The 24,612-nt window shown below is 54.9% G+C and overlaps 2 protein-coding genes across 10 annotated transcripts in view; both read left to right on the top strand.

The window, feature by feature from the left end:
- The window catches only part of SYNPO (synaptopodin), a 53,026-nt gene extending 34,683 nt beyond the window's left edge, over nt 1-18,343 (top strand). For 2 of the 7 annotated variants that reach the window (XM_036881567.2, XM_057490698.1), the window contains 2 exons: nt 10,109-12,459; nt 17,307-18,343. In XM_036881567.2, the coding sequence (XP_036737462.2) occupies nt 10,109-12,459; nt 17,307-17,987 (3,032 nt within the window). In that variant the 3' untranslated portion in view covers nt 17,988-18,343. Of the gene's footprint in view, nt 1-4,842; nt 5,015-8,131; nt 8,229-8,430; nt 8,452-10,108; nt 12,460-17,306 lie in introns of those variants that run through there. The other 5 variants (XM_036881570.2, XM_036881569.2, XM_036881568.2 and 2 more) reach the window with 4 other exon arrangements.
- Nucleotides 18,344-21,946: 3,603 nt separating this feature from the next.
- MYOZ3 (myozenin 3) overlaps nt 21,947-24,612 on the top strand; it is a 35,758-nt gene continuing 33,092 nt past the window's right edge. The window contains exons 1-3 of one of the 3 annotated variants that reach the window (XM_036881571.2): nt 21,947-22,190; nt 22,336-22,508; nt 23,955-24,016. In XM_036881571.2, coding sequence (XP_036737466.2) covers nt 23,956-24,016 — 61 coding nt within the window. In that variant the 5' untranslated portion in view covers nt 21,947-22,190; nt 22,336-22,508; nt 23,955. Of the gene's footprint in view, nt 22,200-22,335; nt 22,509-23,954; nt 24,017-24,612 lie in introns of all 3 variants that reach the window. The other 2 variants (XM_036881572.2, XM_036881573.2) reach the window with 2 other exon arrangements.

Raw genomic sequence — 24,612 nt, 5'->3', positions numbered from 1 at the left:
CAGCCAGGTGCGAGCTGCCTCAGGACCTTAGTACTAAATGTTCCTTCTGCCCGGTCTCTCTTTTCCTGGACATGTACACCCCTCCCCCACTCGCTTCACTTTTTTTACAGATGGGAGTTCTCAGTGACTTTGATGACCATATTAACCTTTGTAATCTACTCTCTACCCTGAGCAGTCTGGGTATCTCTTGTCTCTGCTTTATTTTTTTCTACAACATTTACCATCTTACTTGTATAGTTACCCATATATTTATTATCTTGCTCCCCTACTAGGTTGCAAGCAGAGATTTTTGTCTCTTTCTCTTCATGGCTGTGAACAATGCCTGGCCCTCAGTTGGTGTGCAGTAAATATCAGTTGAATGAAGGAAGCAAGTACCACCTATACTTACTTATTTCCTTTAAATTGTCTTTTTTACCTCTCCCTAAGCAGTAATATGCCCTTCAAAGGTCTGGTGTGTTTATTATACTCCTTTTCCAAGGTGAAATTTACATAACTATTAAGATGTAAAATGTCAAGGTACCATTAAATCCTTTTGCTCCCGCAATAGATGTCAAGGCCCCACACTCTAGGAATCATTGGTCCAGACCAATTCTCCTTTAAACAAATGGACAAACTGAAGCCAAAGAGGGCCAAGAACTAGTACAGTGTCTCACCCAAACTGTGACAGAACAGACTCTGGAGCCAAGTCTCCTGGCCACCAGTCTTTCTTTCTGCAGTTTGGTGGACAACGGGAGGGTGGGGCTGGATGATTGAGGGATTCAGCCTCTCCTCTGGCAGGAGACTCCTCCTGCCGGAGGGGAGCCAGAAGTGCCTGCTAGTGGTGAACGGCATGGGGGGCATGGCAGGGTCAGATGCCTTCAGCACGGGCCCTGGGCCCTCCTGGCTGCAGGACTGCATCCTGAGTGGGAGGAGCCAGCCTCAGTGGCACCTTCTCTCCCAGGAGTCTGGGGCCTGGGTGCTCTCATCTGGCAAGAAGCAGACCTGGGATTCAGACCTGGTTCTCATAGCTCGAGGTGGTGCTGGGGTCCAATTGCAGAGAGGATGCTGGGGGGTGAGGGGGAAGTTGGGCTGTGAGCAGAAGAATGAGACCAGGCTCAGAGAGGGCTGGAGAAGGAGGGAGAGAGACAGATGGAGCCCTAGCGTGGCAGAGTTATGCAGAGGTGGGTTTGTGCAAAAGTTAAATCCCCCTCAGGTGTGCACAGTGCTTTATACTATAGAAATCATTTATTCATCTCATTTGCTCAGCAGCGACTGTGCAAAGCGGGTTTTGTCATCCCTGTTTTACTGATGAGAGGAGCTTGAGACCTGAAGTGACTTACCAAAGGCAGCCCCACATGTTGCACAGGACTCCTTGTTGAGCAGGATGTGGGAGAGGAACAGCCTGCTCCAAACCAATCCAGTCTCTAGTTGAATTTGTCAAAGAAGGGCTGTCTGTCCTGGGGAAGGCAGGCCAACTAAATGGATGTGGGAGTGAGAGGTGGGAATGGGAATATGGTGCCTCTTAGGTCTAACACTCACTGACCAAATAACCTTGGCAAATCACGAAAATCTTTTTAAGCCTCAGTTTCCTCACCTGTAAGATGGGTACAATGGTATTCCCAGTTCACAGCTGGCAAAGATAAAGTAAAAGAACCTAATAAAATAATGACAATACTTAACCATCGAACATAAGAAGTGCTCAGTAAACAGCAACCTGAGTAATATAATGAAGTGTGCCCCACCGCTGACAAGTTCGCCCTCCGTGGGCACCTGCCATGGCCGAGGGATTCCCAGGGCCTCTGCTGGCAGAGGCAGGCGAGCCTGAGACTCGGAAGCGGCTCCGCCCGGGGGGCCCGCGAGGGGCTGGCCGGTCGGCCGCCCGGCCGGTGACGACCCCGCCTGGCGAGCAGCCGCGGCGTCGCAGACGCAGCCAGTCGGGCCTGCGGTCCGGGTGCCGACGCCGAGTGGCCGAGCGCGGGGCCCAGCGGACTGCGGCCGTCATCATCATCGCTCCTGCGATTTCCCCCCGCGGTTATTTATTTTTCTGTGAGGAAGGAATGTGGGGAATTTACCACAGGGCGCTGGCCTTCGCTTTCGGCTGCTCAGCGGCCTTTCAGCCGCCGAGACGGATGGCCGAGGGGGCGGAGGCGGAGGCGGGTCGGGCTGGGTCTGCGGCCCGGGCAGCGGGGCGGTTACGTAACCCACCCAGGGCGGAACGCACAGGCCTCCTGGTCTCTGGGCATGAGCCTTGTGATGTCTGCAGCCCCTGCGAACTCTCCCTGGACCTCCGGTTCACCCTCAACCTCTGGGCAAACCCAGCAGGCGGTCCTCTTGTCAAAGGGGCCTTCCTCCACGGCTGGTGTTGATTTGGGGGCATGGGTGCCGGTGGGGATTGCCTTGAGCCTTCCATCCTTTTCTGAGCTGTCCCATTGCATGGAATGCCTCCACATCTCCATCTTTCAATTCCTAAGGCTTATGCCACCTCCTCCAGGAAGCCTTCTCAGCTTCATCCTAATTCATCACTCTCAAGCTCTATATTCTGGTATTTAATGGAATATTCTGCCTCTTTGGTCTGACATGGTGATTTGAGGTTTACCTCCCTCTTCACCCATAGACTTGCCCCTCTCCTTCCCCCCCAACCCCGTTCTTCTAGGAACCACCCTCTAGATATCTGATCTAGAGTCTAGATGAATCTAGAATTTGTCTCCTGGGACTGCTGGAACAAAATGTAAAGATGTATTTGGATTATGGGAGGGCTCACCCTTCAGTTTTTTTTGCACCCCTCCTGGGTGACGACTTCTGCTGACTCTGGGGGTTTTTAGACCGGACAGAAACCAGCTCTGGCCCCAGGCTGCCACAGGGCCAAGAGAGAGGGCTGCACTTTTATGGAAGGCCCCGAGAGTACCAGACCTTGGGCTGGGTGCTAAGGACCCAGAGGTGGCCCAGGCCTCACCTAGTCAGCCCAGCCTGCACAGCCCAGGCCCTGGCAGAGACAACATTTAGGGGAAATCACCTCGCCCCCACCCTGGCTTGCCACCTTTTTGTCTCCTGAATTAAGGGTTTTCCCTGGGAAGACAGGCTATCCTTTCTGTGTTCCTGAGGCTTCCAGAGCTGGGGTGCTGCAGCCTGATGCATCAGGAGAGGTCTTGGCAGGGCAGCCCCGAGAAGCAGGAGCCTGGGTCTGCGGCTGGCTCTCTGAGAACCAGTCCTTTCCAGTTTGCTGTGCACCTGGGCTGAGCCTGCCTCAGTCTGGGTCACCATTTCCAAGTCCCTGAAAGTTGAATTGTAGATCAGTGTTTAGGCCAGCAGAGCAGGCAGGAGGCGGTGGTGTCTCCTGGCCCTTGGCAGAGGAGGGTCCCATTGCAAGGCCCTGGTTGGCCATCAGCGGGCAGTGCCTGTGGCCTGCAGGGATAGTGCTAGCTAAGGCCTGTGCCGACTTCGGAGCCCTCTTCTCAGTTTCCCCCCAAACCACCCTCTTACCTTGCCTGACTCCTACCCACTTCCAGCAGGGAGATACCAGGAACTGGGCCCAGCCTGACTTCCTCCCCCTCAGACCTTGATTCCTGAGCTATCTTAATCTGTTCTTTCCTCCAAGTCTCCCTCCTGCTCTGAGGCCCTTGGGCCAGGTTGAGCAGGGGAGGAGCACTGATCTAGGAATTTGGATGAATTGGTGAGGGCTCCCTGGAGGAAGTGGCTGTTAGGCTGTGCCTGTGACAGTGGGTGGGAAAATGTGCTTTGTGAAGAGAGTTCTACAAAAGGAGGGGCCCAGGCTTGGAATCAGTCAGACTCCTGGTTCCAGCTCCACTCTGCCTGCCCCTTGCTGGCTTTAAGACCTGGAGTGAGTTTGCTAATTCTCGTTTTCCTCATCTGTTAAGCGGAGGTCAAGCAGCCTCCCTTATGAGTTGCTGTGAGAATTCAATGAGAGAACACATGCTAAACCCTGAGCGTGGCAGTATCTGGTGCTCCTTACATGCTGGCTGTTGTCATCCTCATGGACTTCACCATTATTCTACAAGCACCTGTGGAAGGTCTGGGGGACAAGGGTGGGATACAGAAGTGAGGCAGTGGGGTCCCCTGCCCTCGAGGCTCTTGTAGTCTGTAGAACAAAGCAAGACCCATACCCTGATTACTGCAAAGCAAGACATTGGAAAGAAGCAGCATGGCCCACATGATTGGCTGAAACTGGGTGCTGGGCCACCCTGGGTTTGAATCCCAACTCAGCCCTGACCATCTGTGCCACCGTAAGCAAATCACCTTACCTCTCTGAGCCCATGTCTTTTCTAACATGGAGATGAGGGTACTGCTGGTTTTAGTACCTTACAGCTGGGTTGCTGGGAATGAAATAAGTGCCTGGCACATAGCAAGCATACCCTGAAGGGTAACGCTTACTAAAATGAATAACATGCAAAGTGATAAGGTTATTAAGTGGTGCACATGAGATACTGGTGGGTCAGGGGAGGCTTCTTGGAGTGGGTGGTGGCATTTGAGTCAGGTGAGAGGGCCCGGGGGTTGGGTACGCAGAGGGGCTGTTAGACTGAGAACGGTTTGGGGGAGGGGGTCTGTGCATACTCTATAGCAGAGTCAGGAACACACAGGGCTGGTGTGGGAAGCGCCAGCCATTGGACTCCCTCTGGCTATTGCTGAGGGTACAGATGGCAGGTTAGCAGGCTCTTGGGCAGGGGCCCTGAATGCCAGGATGAGGACCATCCTGGGGAGGCAGGAGAGAGGCACAAGTGGAGCCAGGCGGAGGAAGATGAATCCGGCAGTGCGGGGCGGGAAGATTGGTGGGGGAGAGACTGGGGGGCGGAGAGGCCGTTTAAAAGGCTGTTGCAAAATTGGTTTTCCTGATAAAGAGCTTGGCTGAGTCATCTGTGGAGGAGAGAAGTCACATCCAGCTCCTCTGTGTTGCCTTCGATGTGGGATTTTCCTCTTTGTCAGCGAGGCGATTGGCTGCCTTACCCAGAGGCTTTGACAACCCAGGCCGGCTCAGCATCCAGGCACAGCCTAGGGCCCTGGCAGAGAGGACGCAGCTGGAGTGAGTAAGATGAGCACTCGGAGGTGCCTTTGTGGTTTGGGGTGTGTGATTTAGGGCATACAGCGTCCCTCTTTGGTCTCAGTTCCCCTCTGGGTATCAAGAAGCGTATGGTAACTTCTGCTAGCATGTTTGCGGCTAGGCTGGAGCTAGGTCTGGGGCTCCCCACTCCCATTCCTATGCATCTCCCATGTCCTGGCAGTCCTTCCCACCTTAGTATGAATAATTCTTCTCCTGAGAGGAGGGCTGGCAGTCTGCCGGGCCTCAGTCGGGTTGCACTCACTAGGACTTTGGCGGGAATGGAGAATTCCCCAGGGAATGGAGCCTATGTCATTTCCTCCTTTCAGTAGGGAGGATATGGGGCTGGGGCAAGCGAGGTAGCCAGGCTATTACTCAGGCCCAGTTCATCTTCCTGCCCCCAGCTGAGCCAGAGGTTGTGCTGCAGCCAGCCATTGGTTCCTTCCTGACCCCATCAGGGGGGCAGTTTACCCAGCTTGTCTACCTGTCCCTTTGCCAAGACTCCCAGGCAGCTACAGTCGGCTGCCTCCAGCCAGTCTCTCCTCCTGTCTCTGGCTCCCTGTCCCGCCCCACCCCGCCCAGGGCCCGGACACTCCCATTGACGGCAGTTGTGTGAAGAAGCATTTCCTTGAATTCTCTCCCTGTCCTGACCTTCTGCTCTGGCTTCCCTTCCCCTGGTCCGCCTCCCGACTTCAGATCCTCAGTCCAGATAGGCCTGATGGTGGGCAGAACCAGCAGCTGCCTGTAGAGGTAACAGGGGTGAGAGAAAGGGCGTATCCCTGCCTGAGCACAAGCAGAACTCGGGTCTTTGACTCCTAACACCAGGCTCTTTCCACCCCGCTAGTCTTTCATGTCCTAGCAGTCCTTTCTACCTACTGAGAATGAGTTTATCAGCTCTTCTTCTGAGACAAGGAAGGGAAGGAAAGCATGAGTTGTCCCAGGCAGCTGAATATGCAGGGGTGAGGGCACTGCTGGGGGCACTGTCACCAGATGAGGAGAAAGAGGTCTGACCACTGGTCAGGAGCACTGAGTCTCTATTGCTGCCCCTCCCTCCAGAGTCAAGGTCTGGAAGACAGAGTGGTTAAGAAATGAGACTCAGCAGCCAGACTTTGAATTTTGAATCCCAGCTCTGCTGCTTATAAGTTGTATGACCCTGGGCAGATATCTCTGAGCTCTGGTCTCATCTGCAAACTGTGAAGAATAACAGTATTCATTTCTTGCGATTGTTGGCAGGATTGAACAAGATGAGTATAAAGTGCATAGCTCAGCACCTGGTCTGTAATGAGGGCCCAATGGTCACAGCAGCCATTGCAATCCTCCTTCGAAGGCTGTACTCCAGGCTTCTGTCCCCTGCCCCTGGGGAAGGATTTAACTCTGTTGGACCGCAGGTCCCCGGACCTGGCAGCTCTTCCTTGGGTCTGCTTTCAACGCTTCTTCTCCGGAAGGCTTGTCTTCAGAGCTCTTGACCCATTGAGCAGCATGGGTCTTGGAAGGGCCAGCACCCCGCCCTGGCCCTGCAGAAGTCTGAAGAGGGAGAGTTATGACTTGCGCAGGTGCGGACTGTAGCCAGGCAGACTGGGGGCTCAGTGAGATGCCTGTCCCTCGTGGCCCTTGGCCACCTCCTGTCTCTCTGACACCAGGGAGCACGAGCTTGGACTTGATTGGCTGGGGCATTGCCAGGGTGGCAGATCCCTAGTCTGGGGAATTCGGGATGGAACTGCCTCCCTGGGTGCCCTGCGGTGGAGGACTCTAGGGTGCCCATAGTTGGCCCAACCCCCTCTTCTCTCAACTTTGTTTGTGCAGGGTGTCAAAAATCGTCTGGATTGCCGGTTGGGTCTTGTCCAAGCCTCCTGCTGAATTCCTTTTCTGTGGAGTCACTGTGGCCCGGGGTTGGGGGGCAAGGGAGCTTCCTCAGAACCAGGGCTGTCTCGCCCCCTGGCCTTGTCAGCTCTGCTCCTCTTGTCCCAGAACAGCAGCGTGGGGGAAATTCCAGGCCTGTCTGGGGTCAGCAGACCAGATCCTGGCCTTCGGCCTCCTCTGCCACCCTGTCCCTCTAAGCACCCCCAGGCCAGCTTAACCCTGAGAGCCCTTCACACTCTGACATTTGAGCATTTTCTAAACCCATGGCCTTTAGAACCAGCCTGGGGATAGGACTGAAGCAGAGAAGTGAGGAGAAAAACAAAAGGGCAGGGACATTGGAAGGCTTGGGTATTTACAAACACAGAAACACTTTCTATGAGCTGTGCGCTGGGGAAAGCTGCTGTCCAGACGCTGGGTGCTCTCTGGAGTCACACAGAGCCACGGGTGAGCAAGCCCACTACTTCCTGGCTCGGTACCCTTGGGCAGTATTTACCTCTCCGAACCTTGGTGTTTCTCATCACTAAAAAATGGATAAGAATAGTTTGTGCTTCATAGGGTTGTTGTGGAAATTAAATAAGATAATGTGTATGAAGTACATAGCTAGGTACATAGTGAGAACCCAGCTGATGTTAACTACAATCGCCATGATTATGTCACAAGACCCACTGGTGGGACTAGGGGTGTTTATCCTGACTGTGCCACACAAGGCTGTGCTTTGTGTATGTGACTCTCTGCAGGGCTGTCAGGCTGGAAAGAGAAAGCTTTTTATCTGTGTGGCTGAAGGGGATACAACCATGTCAAGGGTGGAAGTTGACGTAAGGAGCAACTTCATAGCTGAGGAATGTTAATTGGTGGAAGGCATCTCTTCAGGGTAGTGAGCTCCCTGTCAGCTGAGTGTGTACACTCAGGAGTGTGGTTTTTAAGGATGCAGGAATTATGTGGGGAATTGGACACTGTGACAACCATCTCTGAGATTCTGCAACTTGGGGCCATAGTCCCTGCCGCCCCATAACTCTGGAATCCCCAGCTGTCTGTCCTGAAGAGGGTCACATCCCCTTCTAGGACTTCAGTCTGTGGAGTAACTCTCCTTTGCTTCCAGGGAGCAGAATGGGGTCACCAGCTGCCTGCTCATTCCAGGGCTGCGTGAGCCCACCATGCTGTCCCCTGGGCTTGATGACAGTAAGGCCCCCGGGCTCTCGCATCCTCACTGTGTTCATCCCCTTTTCCTCAGGTGAGGAGACTGGCTCCCAGATGTGCAGTAGCTTGCCAGGGTCCCACAGCCAGCGGATGGCAGAGCCCAGCCCTGGGCCAGGAGGTCTGGTTTATCAGCAGAGCAGAGGTGATATGTGTTGCACATGCTGAGCAACCTCTCAGGGCCCACCTATGAGGCTAACTTTCCCTCCCTGCTAAGCTCCCCCAAGGAGAGCAGCCCGGCCAAACGCCCAAACCTTTGTCTTTTACAGGTGGGGTGATCCAGGCAGGAGAGGAGCCCAGGAAGGAGCAGGTGTTGGGGCACTTGGGGCAGGCTGTGTGTTCTCACTGCTCTGGCCAGGTGGGCACAGGTGTGTGCTGGCAGGGAGCCAGGTCCTGCTGGAAGGAGGTTAGGGCCAGGGAGCCTGAGGCTGCTGGGCCTGGTCCCGTGAAGCTGTCTGCAGCTACTCTGCTTTGGGTGGGCCTCTCTGCTGACTGCCCCATGCCACTCTCTGGGCTGCTTCCTCATCTATGAAATGGGGGTAGTGGTCAAATAGCTCCTCTGTAAGAGCCCTTTCAGCTCTGGGAGTCCATGAATTCTGAGCCTTGCTGGCAGGATGCCCAGAAAGACTAACCCTGGAGACCCACTCAGCATGTCGTGGCCAGTGCTAATGAGGGCAAGGTAAGAGGGAGGGCGGGTCAGATTCCTCAAGAACTAATTAGCTTCCCACAGGGGCAAGTCAGGCCAGTTTGGTGGTGGGGAAGGGGTGGGGCATGAAGGGAGGCTTTTCCAAGCCATTGACTGAGTTGCTAACCCTTGGTCACAGGCTGTCCTGTTCATCTGTCCATTTGTTCATTCATTTTTTGATAAGCATAAATTGAGCGCTGACTGTGTGCCATCTGGGTACTGGGGATGTAAAGAGAAATGGTTGCCTACTGTGAACTAGATGAGTAGGAGCCTGACCGCAGCCTGACCCCTGACCTCAGGCCTCAGACTCCTGCCCCAAACTGAACCCAACTCCCACTGACTCTGACTCCAGACATCCCAAAGGGATCTTTTGGGACAAGCAGGCAGTTTGAGCATGGGCTGTGGACCTGAAGATAACTGGTTCTGACTCCAGCTTTGCCACTCTGCTCTGTGATTTTTGGGGAGTTAGTTACACGTCTGTGGACCTCATTTTTCACTTATGTAAAATAGGGGAGAGTGTAGAGAGCACTAAGAAAGGCCCATATAAAATGTCCTGGGGGTTCACTTATGCATTCAGTAATGTCTACTGAGTGCCCATTTTATGCCATATAGGGACCATGGCTAGAGTCATAAGTCAAGCAAGGTCATTGCCCCCTTAGAGCTTATTTTCTAGGTGGAAAGACAGATAATAAAGAATTGTGTAAAGAAGATAATTCTGAAGTGTGGTGAGTACCATGAAGAAAATAAAATGAAGAGGTGGGATAGGAGGGGGGAGGCCTGTTTAAGAGGAAGGCCCCTCCAGAGAGGGGACGTTCAGGTGAGTGCTGATGGCAAGGAGGAGCCAACATGGAACACCCCCAGGGAAAGAGCATTCTAAGCAGAGGGAACAGGACATGCAAAAGCCCTGGGGCAGAAACAATTGTCATTTTTAAGGAACAGAAAGAAAGCCTGCAGGACAAAGCCTGGTGAGAGATGAGAAGAGTGGTAGGAAATGAGTCAGGGATGTAGTGGGGCCTTGCCGGCCAGGCTGAGGTAGTCTTGCTGAGTTTGGTGAAGTGTGTATCAAAAACCTACTGGGGCAATCCAAATGAGGAGCCACACTTGCTCCTGAAAGGGTGATCAGGGAAGGTTCTACACAGGTGGTGGCGTTTGAGCTGGGTCATGATGGTTTGGCCAGGGATCTTTCTGAGGAGAGGGGATTCTAAGAAACAGTGAGTAAAGACCAGATTCCAGAGGAAAAGATCATCTGTACGATGGGCACGGGCGATCATCTGTCTGTCTGTATATACCCTGTGGATCTGCATTCCATTTGCTAACCAGTGCTCTGTTCCTCCGTGCAGCACTGGGCCGGAGCACTAGCCTCACTGAGAAGGATCTGAAAGAGGCCAAGGCACGGAGCCAGCAGATCGCAGCCCAGCTGACCACCCCTCCCAGCCCCAACTCCCGTGGTGTCCAGCTCTTCAACAGGCGCCGGCAGAGAGTGAATGAGTTTACCTTGGAGAGCCACGACCGGAGGGGACAGAAGCCACGCCAGGAGTCCCTTAGAGTGCCCCCTGCCAGCCCCACAGGCCACACTCCAGGACTCAGCCTGAGCCCCCCCTCGCTTCCTGAGCCAGGCCTTTCAAGGAACCTGAACTGCCAGAGCCCTGACATCGTGGCCCCTGGTCACAGCATGGAGGAGCCCTCGGAGAAAACTGACTTGCTGCGGCACCTGGAGGAGGCTAGTGAGGAAGAAGAGGTACCACTGGTGGTGTACCTAAAGGAGAATGCAGCTCTCCTCACAGCCAATGGGCTGCACCTGTCCCAGAACCGAGAAGCCCAGCAGACACCACCGTCACCAGCGGCTGAGGTCCATAGCCCAGCTGCAGATGTCAACCAAAACCTTTCATCACCCAGTGCCACATGCATCACACCAGCTTCTAACAGCAGCCACAATCTGCCAGCCACAGATGTCAATCAGAACCCACCGGCAGCTCTCACCCCCCAGAGCCTGCCGCTTTCCAGCATCCAACAGAATTCTTCAGAGGCACAGCACCCACCAAATGGCACAGTGCCAGATTCCAAACCCAGCACCCTGTGTGCTGGCGGGCAACCCCAGGAGCTAGCTGCAGAGGCGAGATCCAGCACGCTCCTGATTGATAAGGTATCAACTCCACCTACCACCACCAGCACCTTCTCCAGAGAAGCTACTCCCATCTCCAGCTCCAGGCCCCCTGCCCCAGATCTCATGTCCAGCTCCCTGCTCATCGATGTCCAGCCTGGAGCCCCTGTAGTGTCAGAAGAACAAGAGACATCTGGGTGGGCAGCCACCACCACACCTACCAAGCTGTACAGCGAGGTCCACCTCACACTGGCCAAGCCCCCACCAGTGGTCAATAGGACGGCGAGGCCCTTTGGGACCCAGGCACCAGGGAGCACCAGCCAGATGGAACGGAGCCCTATGGTAGAAAGACGGCATCTCGGGGAGAAGGCTCGAGCTTCGCAGTCCCCCAGCATGGCAGACAGGAGTCCTCAGCCACAGCGACACATAATGTCCCACAGCCCCATGGTGGAGAGGAGGCCTGTGGCACAGCGAAGCCCTGCCTTGGAGAGACGCCCCTTGGGGAACTTCACCCCGCCCCCCACCTATGCTGAGACCTTGTCCACGGGACCCCTAGCTTCCCGGGTTAGGTCTCCCCCATCTTACTCTGCCCTGTACCCCAGCTGTGACCCCAAGCCATCTCATCTGAAGGGCCAGGCAGTTTCTGCCAGCAAGACGGGCATTTTAGAGGAGTCGATGGCCCGCAGGGGCAGCAGGAAATCTATGTTCACCTTTGTGGAGAAGCCCAAGGTGACCCCAAATCCAGACCTGCTAGATCTAGTGCAGACGGCTGATGAGAAGCGGAGACAGAGGGACCACGGGGAGGCAGGTGTGGATGAGGAGCCCTTCGCTCTGGGGGCTGAGGCCTCCAACTTCCAGCAGGAGCCAGCACCCAGGGGCAGGGCCAGCCCCGTGGTGGCCGAAGAGATTCTCCCCGAGTGGGCCTCATGCCTCAAGTCACCACGTATCCAGGCCAAGCCAAAGCCCAAGCCCAATCAGAACCTCTCCGAAGCCTCTGGAAAGGGGGCTGAGCTCTATGCCCGCCGCCAGTCCCGGATGGAGAAGTACGTCATTGAGTCTTCAGGCCACACCGAACTGGCCCGCTGCCCTTCACCCACTATGTCCCTGCCTTCATCTTGGAAATACTCCACAAATGTCCCTGGAGGCTTCCGAGTGGCATCCCGAAGCCCAGCTCGGACCCCACCTGCCTCCCTCTACCATGGCTACCTGCCTGAGAATGGGGTCCTGCGCCCAGAGCCCACCAAGCAGCAGCCATACCAGCTGCGACCCTCGCTCTTTGTCCTCTCACCCATAAAGGAACCTGCCAAGGCCTCTCCAAGAGCCGCCTCACCTGCCAAGCCGAGCTCCCTGGACCTGGTCCCCAGCCTGCCCAAGGCGGCCCTCCCGCCATCTCCGGCCCTGCCTCGGCCCTCCCGCTCCTCTCGGGGCCTCTATACATGTCCTGGCCAGGATGGCCTACAGCCCAGTGCCGTGAGCCCTCCCTACCGCAGCGATGTCTCTCCCGTATCTCCCTCCAGGGCATGGTCTCCCAGAGCCAAGCAGGCTCCCAGGCCCTCCTTCTCTACCCGGAATGCTGGGATCGAGGCCCAGGTGTGGAAGCCTTCCTTCTGCTTCAAGTAACAGAGCCCACAGGGATCCCACTGCCTGTCAGGGCCCCCTCTCCATGGGCCAGCTGGAGAGCAGATGTGGCAGGAAGCCTGAGAGTCAGGAGTATGGGGACTTGGGGCTCGAGGGCTAACACTGCCGCCAGCTAGCTTTGTGATGCTGGGCAAGTCACCTTCCCTCTCTGAGCTGCAGCTGCCCCCTCTCTGCCAGGAGGGCATTGGACTCCATGTCTGAGGGATCTGAGATCTGCTGCCGGGTGGGAGGAGGGTCGTGGAGACAGAACTTCGGCAGGTCTCAATGAGGCTGGGGGCTTCCTCTGGCCTTTGTGAGCGTCTTGCTGGGGAATGGCTCAGAAGTGAAGCCAAATGGGCTTCTGGAGCGACAGAGCCTGCCAGTGCCTGTGGAACCTGCCAGCCAAGGCCCTGCCTCCTCAGTTGCCCCAGGGGGGCCTCACTTACTGTGGCCCCAACAGCTGGCATTTCTCTGCCTATTGCCGGATTCTCACCTCTACAGGTTTCTCTTCCACCTCTGCCTCTGGACACTGTTCCCTTCTGCTGCTTCAGAGAGCTTTGCCTCGGCTTCCACATTTTCTCCTCTCCTCAGTTCTTCTGCTGGACGAGAACTTAGCCCACCACTGCTGTCTGACGCTTTTCTTCCTACCCCTCTGCCCAGCCCCTTCCATGCCCACTCCAAACATCTGGCTCTGCCTTATGGACATCTAAAGTGGTTCACCCCAGAACTCAGTCCTGGTTCCACTGGCTCGCCCTCACTGTTCTGGGGTAAGGGCTGATTCCAGGGGATCCCTGGGAGGAAAGCCCTGGAGAAGGATGTGCAGATGTGGGCATGTAGTCAGGAGAGATGCCCCTAGCAATGTATCCATTGGCTATTAGGCTTCAACCTCAGCCAAGATCTGCCCACCTAAAAGCAGTCATCCCTGGGTGACAGGCCACAAGGAGAGAGGCATGAGAAGGGGCTTCTGGTCCCATATCAGCCTCCCATTTGCTGTGTGACTTTGGCCAAGTCACTTTCCCTTTCTGGGCCTCACTCTTCTCATTTATATGATAAGGGCCCTTCCAGCTGTGACAATCTAGATGTGAGGATTGAAAGGACAGGCTGGAGCTTTGAGAGAAAGGCCTTGTAAGTGATAAGACAGTCCAGTCCCCTGGGAGGAGATGGGAAGGAAATGTGCTGTTTCCATAGAAGAGGTGGAGATTAGACGTGTGCAGGGCAGGGTGTGACTGGAAGGAGCTGCTGTGGGGGGCCAGGGAATCAGATGCCTAGTCTGGGATGGCTCAGCCTCAGGCTCAGGATTGCCCGAGCCCACTTCCACAAGCACTGCAATGAGAAGTAGGAGCATGGCAGGCGCAGGCGCAGGCGCACAGCGGCTCAGTGGGGTGGGAAAGAGCAGGCCTTAGTGTTCTGAGGAAAAGGCTGGGATTTAAGAGATCTGGATTCTAACAGACTGATTCCATGTATATTTTTGGGTCTCAGTTTCCCCATTTGTTGAAGGTGTTGAGTCAGGAAGTCTGAGATCCTCACCACATCTGACACCTTTGATGTGACGTAGTCCCCCCAAGCCAGGCTTTGTGAGGGGTGAGAGAACACAGCCACGAAAGGCAAAATTCAGATGGAAGCTTCCCAAGGGCTGAGGGCCGAACACCACCCACTTTCTCTTTCCCAGCCCTATTTCTGGGCTCCCCAGCGGGCGAGGGGTGGTGGAGGCGGTACCCATGCTAGGCTGAGGCTGATGTTTTCATGAGCTCTGGACTTGTCTCCATGGGAACAGGGGGTGCCTTCCTAGTAAGTTCATTATGCCCAGGATGCAGAGGCATGCACAGGGGAGTCGTGAGTGAGCTCAGCTCCCTCATGCCAGGGCCTCCAGGACAGAGTGAAGCCCCTGCCCAGACCCCTGCTCCCTTCCACCCCTGAGGGCCAGCAGCAGAAGAGCCTACCCTCCATCCTGCAGCTCCTGTGGCTCCTGCGGCTCCTGCAGCCAGGCTGGCTGAGCTCTTCCCCCAACTTTGTTTTCTCTCCTGTTCTCAATACACTCTGCCTCAAATCCGTCTTGCTTCTTTCTTTCTTCCACGCTCCCTGGCTGCTGGTCAGGGCCCTCTCCCTCCCTGATTCTGGCCTGAGAAGGGGACCAGACTGCTCAGCTCCTGGTGCAATGTTGTGCCATTGTGTCTCCACATGCTGCCTGGATCAGCTGTGTCTCTGAATCTGCCATGGGTTCAGACGTGTGCTCGTGTGGAAGTGAGGGCTGCCTTCTCTCTTCCCTGGGTTAGCATGTAGGGAGCCAGAATCCTGTGGAAATCAAGTTCTGTTTTCTCCTTCCTTCCGAGTTTGGCCAAAAAGGCTGTAGAGCATGTGGAGATCCATAGCCCCTTGTAGTCTATGCTTGTTTGAGTTCTTCAAAGTGGAACTGAAATGGCAAGCCGAGCTCCCTGCTTCCCCTCTGCTTATTATCTAAATCTGGCTGTTTCCCACATTCGTTACTGCCTGGCTCCTGAAAACGCGGAGTTTCTGCCCCTGGTGGAGAGGAACAACTTGCTATCAAAAGTCTGAACTGGGTTCTAGTCCCAGATCTGCACCTGACTGTGTGTGTAACCTCATACGACCCCTTCCCACCTCTGGGCCTCAGTTTCCCCTTTTGCAGAAGGCAGTCTAAGAGCTAGCTCTCGTCTCTGGTAGTTCTTGTCTGACTCTGCTGTGCTCATGCCTTCACCCCACACACATGCCCTGCTTTGAGAGGTGCTGGGGGTTAAGTGGATGCTGCTTTCTGGATTTATACCCATGTGCATTTCCAAGGAGATCTTTGTCAGAAAGTGACAGCAGCCTTTTAGTATTGTGCACTCCACCTCCCCTCCCTGCACACACTGATTCAGTACCCAGATATGGCAGTTCTGGTGAGGTCAGGCTCTTGGCCCACCTCCAAATGATGAGGAGCTGCCCACAACGATCCAACCTAGGCCTCAGAAGTAAATTGTGCTACTCCTTCCACCTGCTGGCCCTAGCCTGCCTTCCTCTTGTGGCATCAAAGGCAGAGACACCCTTAGCAATTTCAGTTAGCACAGCCCCTCCTGGGTGAGTGCTGTTGACAGGCTTGGATCATGAAGTCTTGGCCCCATTTCCTGCAGCCAGACTGACTGAAAGCTTCCTGAGATGTCTCCCAGAGCAGTGTCCAGGGACTCTGGCTCACATACACACAACTCTGACCCTGGGAGTCAAAGGGGTGGCTCCCACACTGAGCTTTAACTTTCCTACTTGAAGATTGGGGCTGTGGATGTCTCCAGAAGGTCCTGAAGGGTCACTCCAGCACTATCATCCCATGGAAAATCTGTTCAGACTGCTATACAACCCTACTTTTTAGGTTAAAGGGTTCCACTTCTGTGTCAGGGCTCATTTAGCAGCTGCTGCATTGTTTGAAAGAAACATATACTTTGTGTCTATTGCTTCCTTTTGATTGGGAGAAATTAGATTCTGGTGGGATGAAGGCTTGCCTATGACTGATTGGTGATTGGATGAGAAAATGGATCTGATGAGTGGTTCTAGATTTTGACTGGGTAGGAGACACTGAGTAGACTGGCCAATTCTGGACTCTGAGGGATGACTGCTGGTGAACTTGGATTGGATGGAAGACTGGGTGGCCTGGTTTCTTGCTGGAATCTGATCAGACGAACAGGATGGTTTAGCAGATAACATGCTGGGCATGGATTCCCAAGCCCTGTACTTTCAAACTAGTTTAAACTGCTTAAGCATGTTGTAGCCTTTGAGCAGCAGATACACACACACACACACACACACACACACATTTCCTGGTGGGGCAGAACACATCAGACAGTTACCTCTGAACTTAATTTTCATCATTGTAGAATGGGTGTGATAATGCCAGCTACCAGTCTGTTGTGAGGATCTAATGAGAAATAAAGGATGAGACTGAAACTTGTGAAGTCCCTGAAGAGTTAGGAAACAGCTATGGTGGCTTATAGCAGAGCAGTGCTTCATAACTTCCAAGACGTTCACCAACTTGGCCTCACTGAATCCACACTCCTCATCCCACGCTGGCAAGAAGTCCAGTGAAGGGAGTATGCTGCCTGGGGAGGAATGATCCAACTTCCTTTGGTGTTTCCACCTGTCAGTGGGCACTTCCTCTCTGCCCAAGAAATCCAAGGAAATATTAGGACATGAGCACGGTAACATGGTAAAGGGCCTCTCCCTAAGTCCAACCTTAATAATAATTATCAGTATTTGTGTTTTTAATTTTTGAATACATAATACATCCATATGGCTCCAAAACCTAAACTACATAGAAAGTAAACATTAAAAGCCTAATTCCTTCCCTAATGGCTGTGTGCCCTAAACTGTTCACCCCACTTCCTAACAGGGAACCACTTTGGTTAGTTCCATCTGCGTGTAACTTAGATCTATTAGCACTTACTCTTTTCCAGTACATGCAATATTCTTTTACATGAGTTTTCTCATTTGATCCTCACAACAACCCTTATACATACGCTGATAGAAGTCCCGTTTTACAGAGGAGGAAACTGTAGCCCAGAGGCTTCTGTTGCTCAAGTTCATTTAGTTAGTAAAAGGGTCTGTTTCCAAAGCGAGTATTCTTAACCACTAGTCATCTGCCTTTCGGGTAAGCGCAGGGGCTGGCGGCCTAGGCTTTTTCAAAGAATCCGGGCTGAGAGTCAGGGCACCTGCGTCTTACTCAGGTATTACCCGACTTTGGTCTGTACGACGGACAAGTCAGACTCGGCTCCTTCCGAAACTGGTACTGAGGACCGTAACACTAATGCCTGCCCCCACCCTTTCTGCTCTCTCCCCAGGACCGCCGGGAGAGCCTGCCCACCTCCCCGCCCTGGACGCCGGGTGCGTCCCGGCCCACCAGCAGCCAGGACGGCTGGGTGAGCCCGGGGCCGTGGGAGCCGGGCCGCGGGAGCAGCATGAGCAGCCCCCCGCCGCTGCCGCCGCCGCCGCCGCCGCCGCCGCCCATGTCTCCTTCGTGGAGCGAACGTTCGGTATCCCCGCTGAGGCCTGAGACCGAGGCGAGGCCCCCCAGCCGCCAGCTGCAGGCGCTCCTGGCGCGAAACATCATCAACGCGGCCCGGCGCAAGGGCGCCTCCCCGCGGCCTGCGGGTGCCGAGAGCCTGCGGCCCTTCTCCCCGCCGACCGCGGCCCCTCCGCCGCCGCCGCCACCGCGCATGCGCTCGCCGCTGCCCGCCCACCCCGGCCCGGCCGCGGTTCCCGGGGCCTCGTTTGCCCCGATCCCGCGGAGCCCGCTGCCGGCCGGGCCCTCGCCTTGCGCCAGCCCACGGAGCCCGCTGCCTGCGCCGCCCCGGCCCTTCCCCTCCCGCCGCTCGCCCACAGACTCCGACGTGTCCCTTGACTCCGAGGACTCCGGGGCTAAGTCGCCCGGCATCCTTGGGTACAACATCTGTCCCCGCGGGTGGAACGGCAGCCTGAGGCTCAAGCGTGGCAGCCTCCCCGCCGAGGCCTCCTGCACCTAAAGCCTCTCCCGCCCGTATTCCGTCCCCACCCCTGGAGGGCAGAGCCGGAAGAGGAGTCAGCGGGCTCGGGAGACCCCAGCACCAGGCCCCCAAAAGGGTCTGGCTTCTTTGGACAGCCCCAGGGATAAAGGGTCAGAGGAGGGGCGTCTGGGCCTGCGGTGGGTTCTAGCCCTTACTCTATCATTCAGCTGCTGTGTGACTCTGAGCAAGACCCCTCCTCTGCCTGACCCTGTTTCCTGTCTGTTTAATGGGGCTTTGGCCAAGGAGATCTCCAGACATTTAATTCCTCCTCCCATCAACACACACACACACACACACACACACACACACACACACACACACACACACACACACACACACACACACACACACACACACACACACACACACACACACACACAATTACACACTTTAATGGGGCTTTGGCCAAGGAGATCTCCAGACATTTAATTCCTCCTCCCATCAAAACACACACACACACACACACACACACACACACACACACACACACACACACACACACACACACACACCGTGGCAGAGGCAGGGTGTCACATTTAATTCCTCCTCCCATCAACACACACACACACACCACACACACACACACACACCACACACACACACACACCGTGGCAGAGGCAGGGTGTCGCCTATAGGGACCCTGAGATTTGCTGCAGTCCAGAGTTCCATACTCCTGGTCCCTCCCTTCCTGGCTCAGCTCTGTGGAGTCTGACAAACAGGGGTGTGTTTAGAAGATCCTAAGTTCCCCGTCCAGGCTGGCTTGACCATCCGCCTCTTTGGCACCAAGTCCCAGGCAGGAACAGCTGTTTTCCATCCCTTCCCAGACAAGCTCTATTTTTACCACAGTGACCTTTAGAGAGGTCTCCCAGGCCACCTCAAGGTGCCCGCTGGCCCCTGTGGAGAAAAGAAGTGGGAAGATTCCTCCTCCCAGATCCCTCTCATGCTTTTTTCCACCCTAGCTCAGAGTGTCCAAGGTGTCCTATCTGTAGCCAAAGAAGAGAGCTGTAAGGCAATGGTTCCCCGCCCCAGGCCCAGGACTTGGGCCTTCAGGAATGTTATCGCTGCCTCCAACCCGTCTTCTCTTCTGAGCCCTTTCATGGCAGGTTCCAGTCTCAAAGCTGAACTGGGGAAAGAAGAGCTGATATGGAGCTATGTGTTGTCTTACGGTTTTACCTGATTGCCCTGAGGTTGAGGTTGCCCATTTGGAAAGAGGGAGGCCTCATTATGGGAGGTATGCAAGCAGTGGCCAGGATGCATAGAGGAGATTCTAGTAGGGAATGGATTGGCTCAGATGTCTTCTGAGGGCTCTTTCGGTCCTGAAATGCATCCTATGGATTAAGAAGGGAGGAAAAGTAGTAGTGGATCGGCTGGGCAGAACGCAAGGGCAGATGAGTTTGGGTGGGTGAGTGTTGGAGGGGTTAGACCAGAGTCTGCCTGTGTTTCTAGTTCCTTACGAAGTACCCACTCCTTAGTTTCAGGCTGCAGGGCAACATCCATATCAGGCCCAAGTGCGTAGTCACAGTTCTGCCCCTGTCTTCCCCACTGCACTCAGGTCTAGCCAGTGCCTAGTCCTAGTGCCCTTGGGGAGCCTAGCTGCAGTCCTTAGCCTGTCCCTTAAACCTTGGTGGCTCTGATTCCAGTCCCCAGGAGAGACACGGTGACAAACGTGGCTGTTCTACATAGCTTCCAGCGTTGGCTGCTGGTGCCCTCTAGAGGTTCAGAGTATCAGCTTCAGTATGCTAAGTGGAGTGGAGTTTAGGGGGTTGGAATTGGCTGACGATCAAAGGCATGTGGGTGAAAGGGTATCAGGATGTTGTTAGCAGTGAGGGAACACAGTTTAATTTTGGATTAGGGGTAGACTTACCGGCCTATCATCAGGGTGGTGTTACACCTGGAAGCCCTAAGGGATGCCAGGGAAAGCTGGGGTCAGGATGGGAGAGAGGGTGGGGGTGGGCACTTTGGAATAAAGAAGTGATACCAGAGGGTCCCTAGGGCCTAAGGATTGGGAACACAGGCCTCATTGGCAGGAAGATGAGAGGATGCTCTTGCCTAGTCAGTGATAAGTGACCAACTGACTGAAGGCCCTATCTGCTTCAGGGTCCCTTGTAGCATGGGAGACTGGGGTTAAGGGCTTCTTTCAGAGAAGAGACACCCTCAGGCCACTGGCTCATGCAATGGCATAGAAAATCCACTTCTCCCTGCATTTCCTCAAAGAGCCAGCAGAAGGTAGCTTTTCAAAGCTGCAGTTCTGTCTGACTGTTGTCTCCCTCTCACTGCCTTCTTCCCCAGTCCTTTCCTCTAACCCACTAGAGATTGCTTTACTCCTGCCTCTTGCTCCTGTAGAATTCAGCTCTTGTCAATAAATGCTTCCTGCACCCTTTTGCCTCCGGTGTCATTTTCAACTGCATCTAAAGCCCTTCCTCTGTCCCCAGCCATGGAACAATCCATAGGACTCTAGGTGAATGAGATTGTTTGATACATTTGAGATGGGAGCTTGGGAAGTGGCAACTGTGAGGCGAGATGGCCAACAATAGGAAAACTCTGGGCCACAGCCCACGTCCCTGGGTTGAAGTCCTAGTCCTGTCTTCTGCTAGCTGGGTGACCCTGGGGAAGCCCACTCCTTCCCCAGGCCTCACTTCCCTATCTGTATAATGAGTGAGCTAGGCTAGGTGAGGTCTTAGGGTGGTATTGCTCAGCCCCAGCCACAGGGCACTGTCACTGGAAAGGGCAGGATGAGGCTGGGTCGGAGCCCAGAGCTCGGGCTGCTTCCTCATGGCAGGGCAGGGCTCCATCTGAGTCCAGGCCACCCTAGTGAGCTCAAGACTCAAACCATCAGGAGTGCTCCTGTCCTGAAGGGGCATTCTTTGCCCAGAGAAGGGGATTGTGGCTCCACTACCAGATGAGGCTAGCCTGCCCTACGAACATCCCTTACCTTCCTCTCTAGAAACTCAGGCCCAGCAGAGCTGGGCAGAGGGGCCCGGGGGGCAGGAAGCGGAGCTCCTTCTAAGAGGATCAGAAATATGCCCTTGGGCAGTCTGTCCCTGCACACAGATACATGGGCTCCCTGTCCTGAACCCAGTGCATCCCTACTGGTCCCACCTGTCTGTCCCTGGGAATGGTTGGTGTGCCTCTGATCCAAGCTTTATCTTCAGCCAGAACTTCTCCTGAGTGCAATATCCCCCTGCCTACCTGTGAGCCCAGTCCTGGACCCCTCAAACCAAGTTCATCCCAAAGTGAACTCCGCATCTGCCCCTGCCCCACCCTACCCCACCCTGTTACCTTCCTCAGTCACTCAAGCTGGACACAAGAGCTCACCTCTCTCATCCAGTCTCTCAACAGGGTCTGGTGATTCTCTCAAAACCCCTCAAGCCCCTCTCCTTCTCTCCGTGCCCCTGTCACTGCCGTAGTCCACCCCCAGCTCTCACCTGATCACAGAGAAAGCCTCCTACGTCGAGTCTGGCCCCCTCCAACACACTTTCTACATGGTAGCCAGAGATATCTTTGGAACATGCCAATCTGACCACACAATTATACCACTTGAAACTCTTCAACAGCCCTTTATAAAGCATACTTTCCTTTTGAAGAGCCTGATGTTAACTGGCCCTTGCCCACCAGTCTGGCCTCATCTCTCAGCTCCACCCCATCCCCCATTCTAGCTCTACTTGCCAAGCCCCTAACATCCTTACACAAAACACGGCCTCTGCCTGCAATGCCCTGGCCTTCTCTCTGCCCAGTGAACTCCCACTCAGCCTTCAAGGCCCAGCTCAAATGTCTCCTCCTCTGAGAAGCCTTCCCTACCCCACCCCCAGGCCGAGTGAGTGGCACCCTCCCCCGGGTGCTCCTGAGCATTTCCCATGATGCTTCACAGAGTCTGTTTATGGGTCTGACGAGGGCCTGGCTGAACTCCTTGAGGACAGAGCCCCGCCTTATTTATTTTCAGTCCATAGAGAGATGCTCAGAGAATGTGAGAAGGTGGAAAGAGGGAGAGAAGAAGGAAGGAAGGAGGGAGGCAGAAGGAAAGAGGAAAGAAGGGATAAATAAGTCAAGCAGAGGTATTGAAGGATAATCCATCATCCATTCATTCAACAAAGATCTATTGAGTTCCTATTGGGCCCCATTCTAGGCACCACGGATACAACTAACAAGTTCAAGTCACTGGCAACTGACTCCCAGCACTTCCAGGTGACTTTGGTGTGTGCATATGTATGTGTGTGGGCGCGTGCGTGCGTGTGTGTGCAAGCCCTCTGTCTGCAAGGGCCTGCTGCTGGGGCACCTGTCTTCCCTGGGGCCTGGTGCTTTTAGCATCTGTCCCTGGATCCTGTTGCAGACCGAAATAAGGCTGAGCCACAAGAAGGCAGAAACGATTCTTGTCAGCTGAGGCCAGAGCTGGCTGTAGGGCACTCCCTGCTTGCTGACCGCTGACCGTCTGCCCAGGCACCGACCACTCTGCTTTCCAACAGGGGTGTTAATCTTGAGGGTCTGACATCTGGTCCTGCTCAGGTATCAGGATCCTAGGGGAGCTCGAGTTGCTGTGGGGAGTGGGCAAAGGAGATGAGCCAGTCCCCAGACCAAGCAGGGGAAGGGCCTGCAGAGGGTCTGAGGGATATGGGGCCTCACAGAAACCTGGATCCTGGTGGGGAAGGGAGGGTTGCTCAGCTCTGTGTTCCTGTGGGTTAAATGGGAAGGGGTGGCTAGGATTCAGGGTGGGCAATAGATAACGGCTCTGCTCAGGACTCTAGCATTTTAGGCAGTAGAGGGAAGCAGGGTCCCTGTCTATAAAATCAGGGACCTGTCCCAATGTCTGTGAATTTCTATAAGGGGAGTATTTTTCAAGTAACAGATCCATGGGCTGTGGGGCCTTGAGTGGTCAAAGTGGGAGCATTCTTAACCATCTCATGACCCTTACTCTAAGTGCCCACAGATGTGCTTGCGTTTGCACACAGTTCTAGGGGGTTGTGGCTGCTGTGAGGTCCATCCATGGGTCCCAAGATCTAACCTAACCTCCTCGGTTAGGGGGAATTGAGGCACAGAGCTGGAGAGATACTCACTCACAATTACAGAGAAGCCAGGGTCACTTATCAGACTCCATGCTGCCCAGCTCAGAACTCACCGGCCTGGTGCTGGGTGGGAGTGGGGGGGTGCAGAGGGAGGCAGGTCAGTTTTCTAAAGAAAGGAGCAGAGGAAAGCCCGGAAGTGGAGCAGAGGGGCACGGGGGCGGGCAGTCTGTTGGGGGCTGAGGGGGCTCTGCTTTCTCTCCTGGGGACAAGTCAGGGAGCATGGACTTGGGGCCTGCAGGGTTCTCTGGGGCTCTGGACCTCATTTTACTGGCAAACCTCTTCCAAGATTCCCAGAAAGAGCTGTGAGATGCAAACGGGGAGGAGGCGGCAGAGCAGGGGTGAAGGAGGCGAGAGCACCATGTTAGTTAGCTGAGGGCTGGGGGATGGGGAAGGGGTGCCGGGTCTCAGCTTCCTTGGACCCATCTGTGCCCTCAAGCCTCGCAAGACCAAGTACTAGAGGCCTGAGAGGGGGACCAGCCTTGCTGACCCTAGGAGCCCCACCTGACTATCCACCCCACGTTTCCCCCAACTTAAACCTCCAACTTTAATGTCTCTGATTAGAGCTCACCTGAGTCACCAGACGATGTCGTCTGAGACTCCCACCTCCCCCAGCCCCGAAGTCCCAGGACCATCCCCTGATGGGAGGGCTTCCCCAGCCACTTGGAAGCAGATCTGTTTGACCTCTAGCATCTCCCTCACCCTCCCTGGACCTCGGTCTGCTCTGAACAAAGAGACCCTGAAGGCCTTTCCAGCTTAGAGAGCCCTTACTGGAGACTGTGGAGTGGGCCAAGGCTGTCCAGGGCTGGGGCTAGGTGAACCAGGGACTGGGAGAAGGTCTGGGGAGGAATGGAGGCAGCCTCATCCATTTTGGGGAGTCTCTCTTCCACAGGATGATCCCCAAGGAGCAGAAGGGGCCAGTGATGGCTGCCATGGGGGACCTCGCTGGACCAGGTAAGGTAGACCCAGCCCTTATGCCTTCCTCAGATCCCATCCTTTCTTGGTCCTAGACTGTGGCCACTCCGGCCTGCTGGCCCCAGGCCTGGGCAAACAGGTGTGAGTCCCAGGCCAGCACCGAAAGAGTGCCTGTGAAATCTGCCACCTGGACTGGGAAGCTTCCTGAAATCTTGAGGGGGGCCTTGCCCTGGAGTCCACATACCCAAGAGTTGAGGTTGAGTGTCCTAGATTGGACCCTGGGACCAGCCAAGTCTTACCTCAGCCCCAAACTGAGCTCTCAGGGTTCCGCTCCCAGGTTCAGCCCTGACTGGGGCCCCAGTCTCCCCTAGCGCTCGGCCCTGCTTACTGCTCACTGTAACTGTGGGCCTCACTGGGCCCCCGTGGCAAGAGACAGCAGGTGCAGGGAGGGTTAGTTAATTATCAACATAATAAGGCCTTTTTGGAACTCTTGGTATAATTGTGCAGTCTGTTAATTTGGCCTGCTTTACAGCATATCAAATATTCAAAAATTCAACTAAGTCAAGGCTCTCAAACTTTAATGTGAATCATAGTGACATAATTTTGTTGGTTTAAAATACAGATTCCCAGTATCT

Source organism: Manis pentadactyla, chromosome 2, assembly GCF_030020395.1.
Source record: "Manis pentadactyla isolate mManPen7 chromosome 2, mManPen7.hap1, whole genome shotgun sequence".
Classification (NCBI taxonomy): Eukaryota; Metazoa; Chordata; class Mammalia; order Pholidota; family Manidae; genus Manis; species Manis pentadactyla.
The sequence above is the reverse complement of the archived record's forward strand: the minus strand, read 5'-3'. Positions and strand labels throughout refer to the sequence as shown.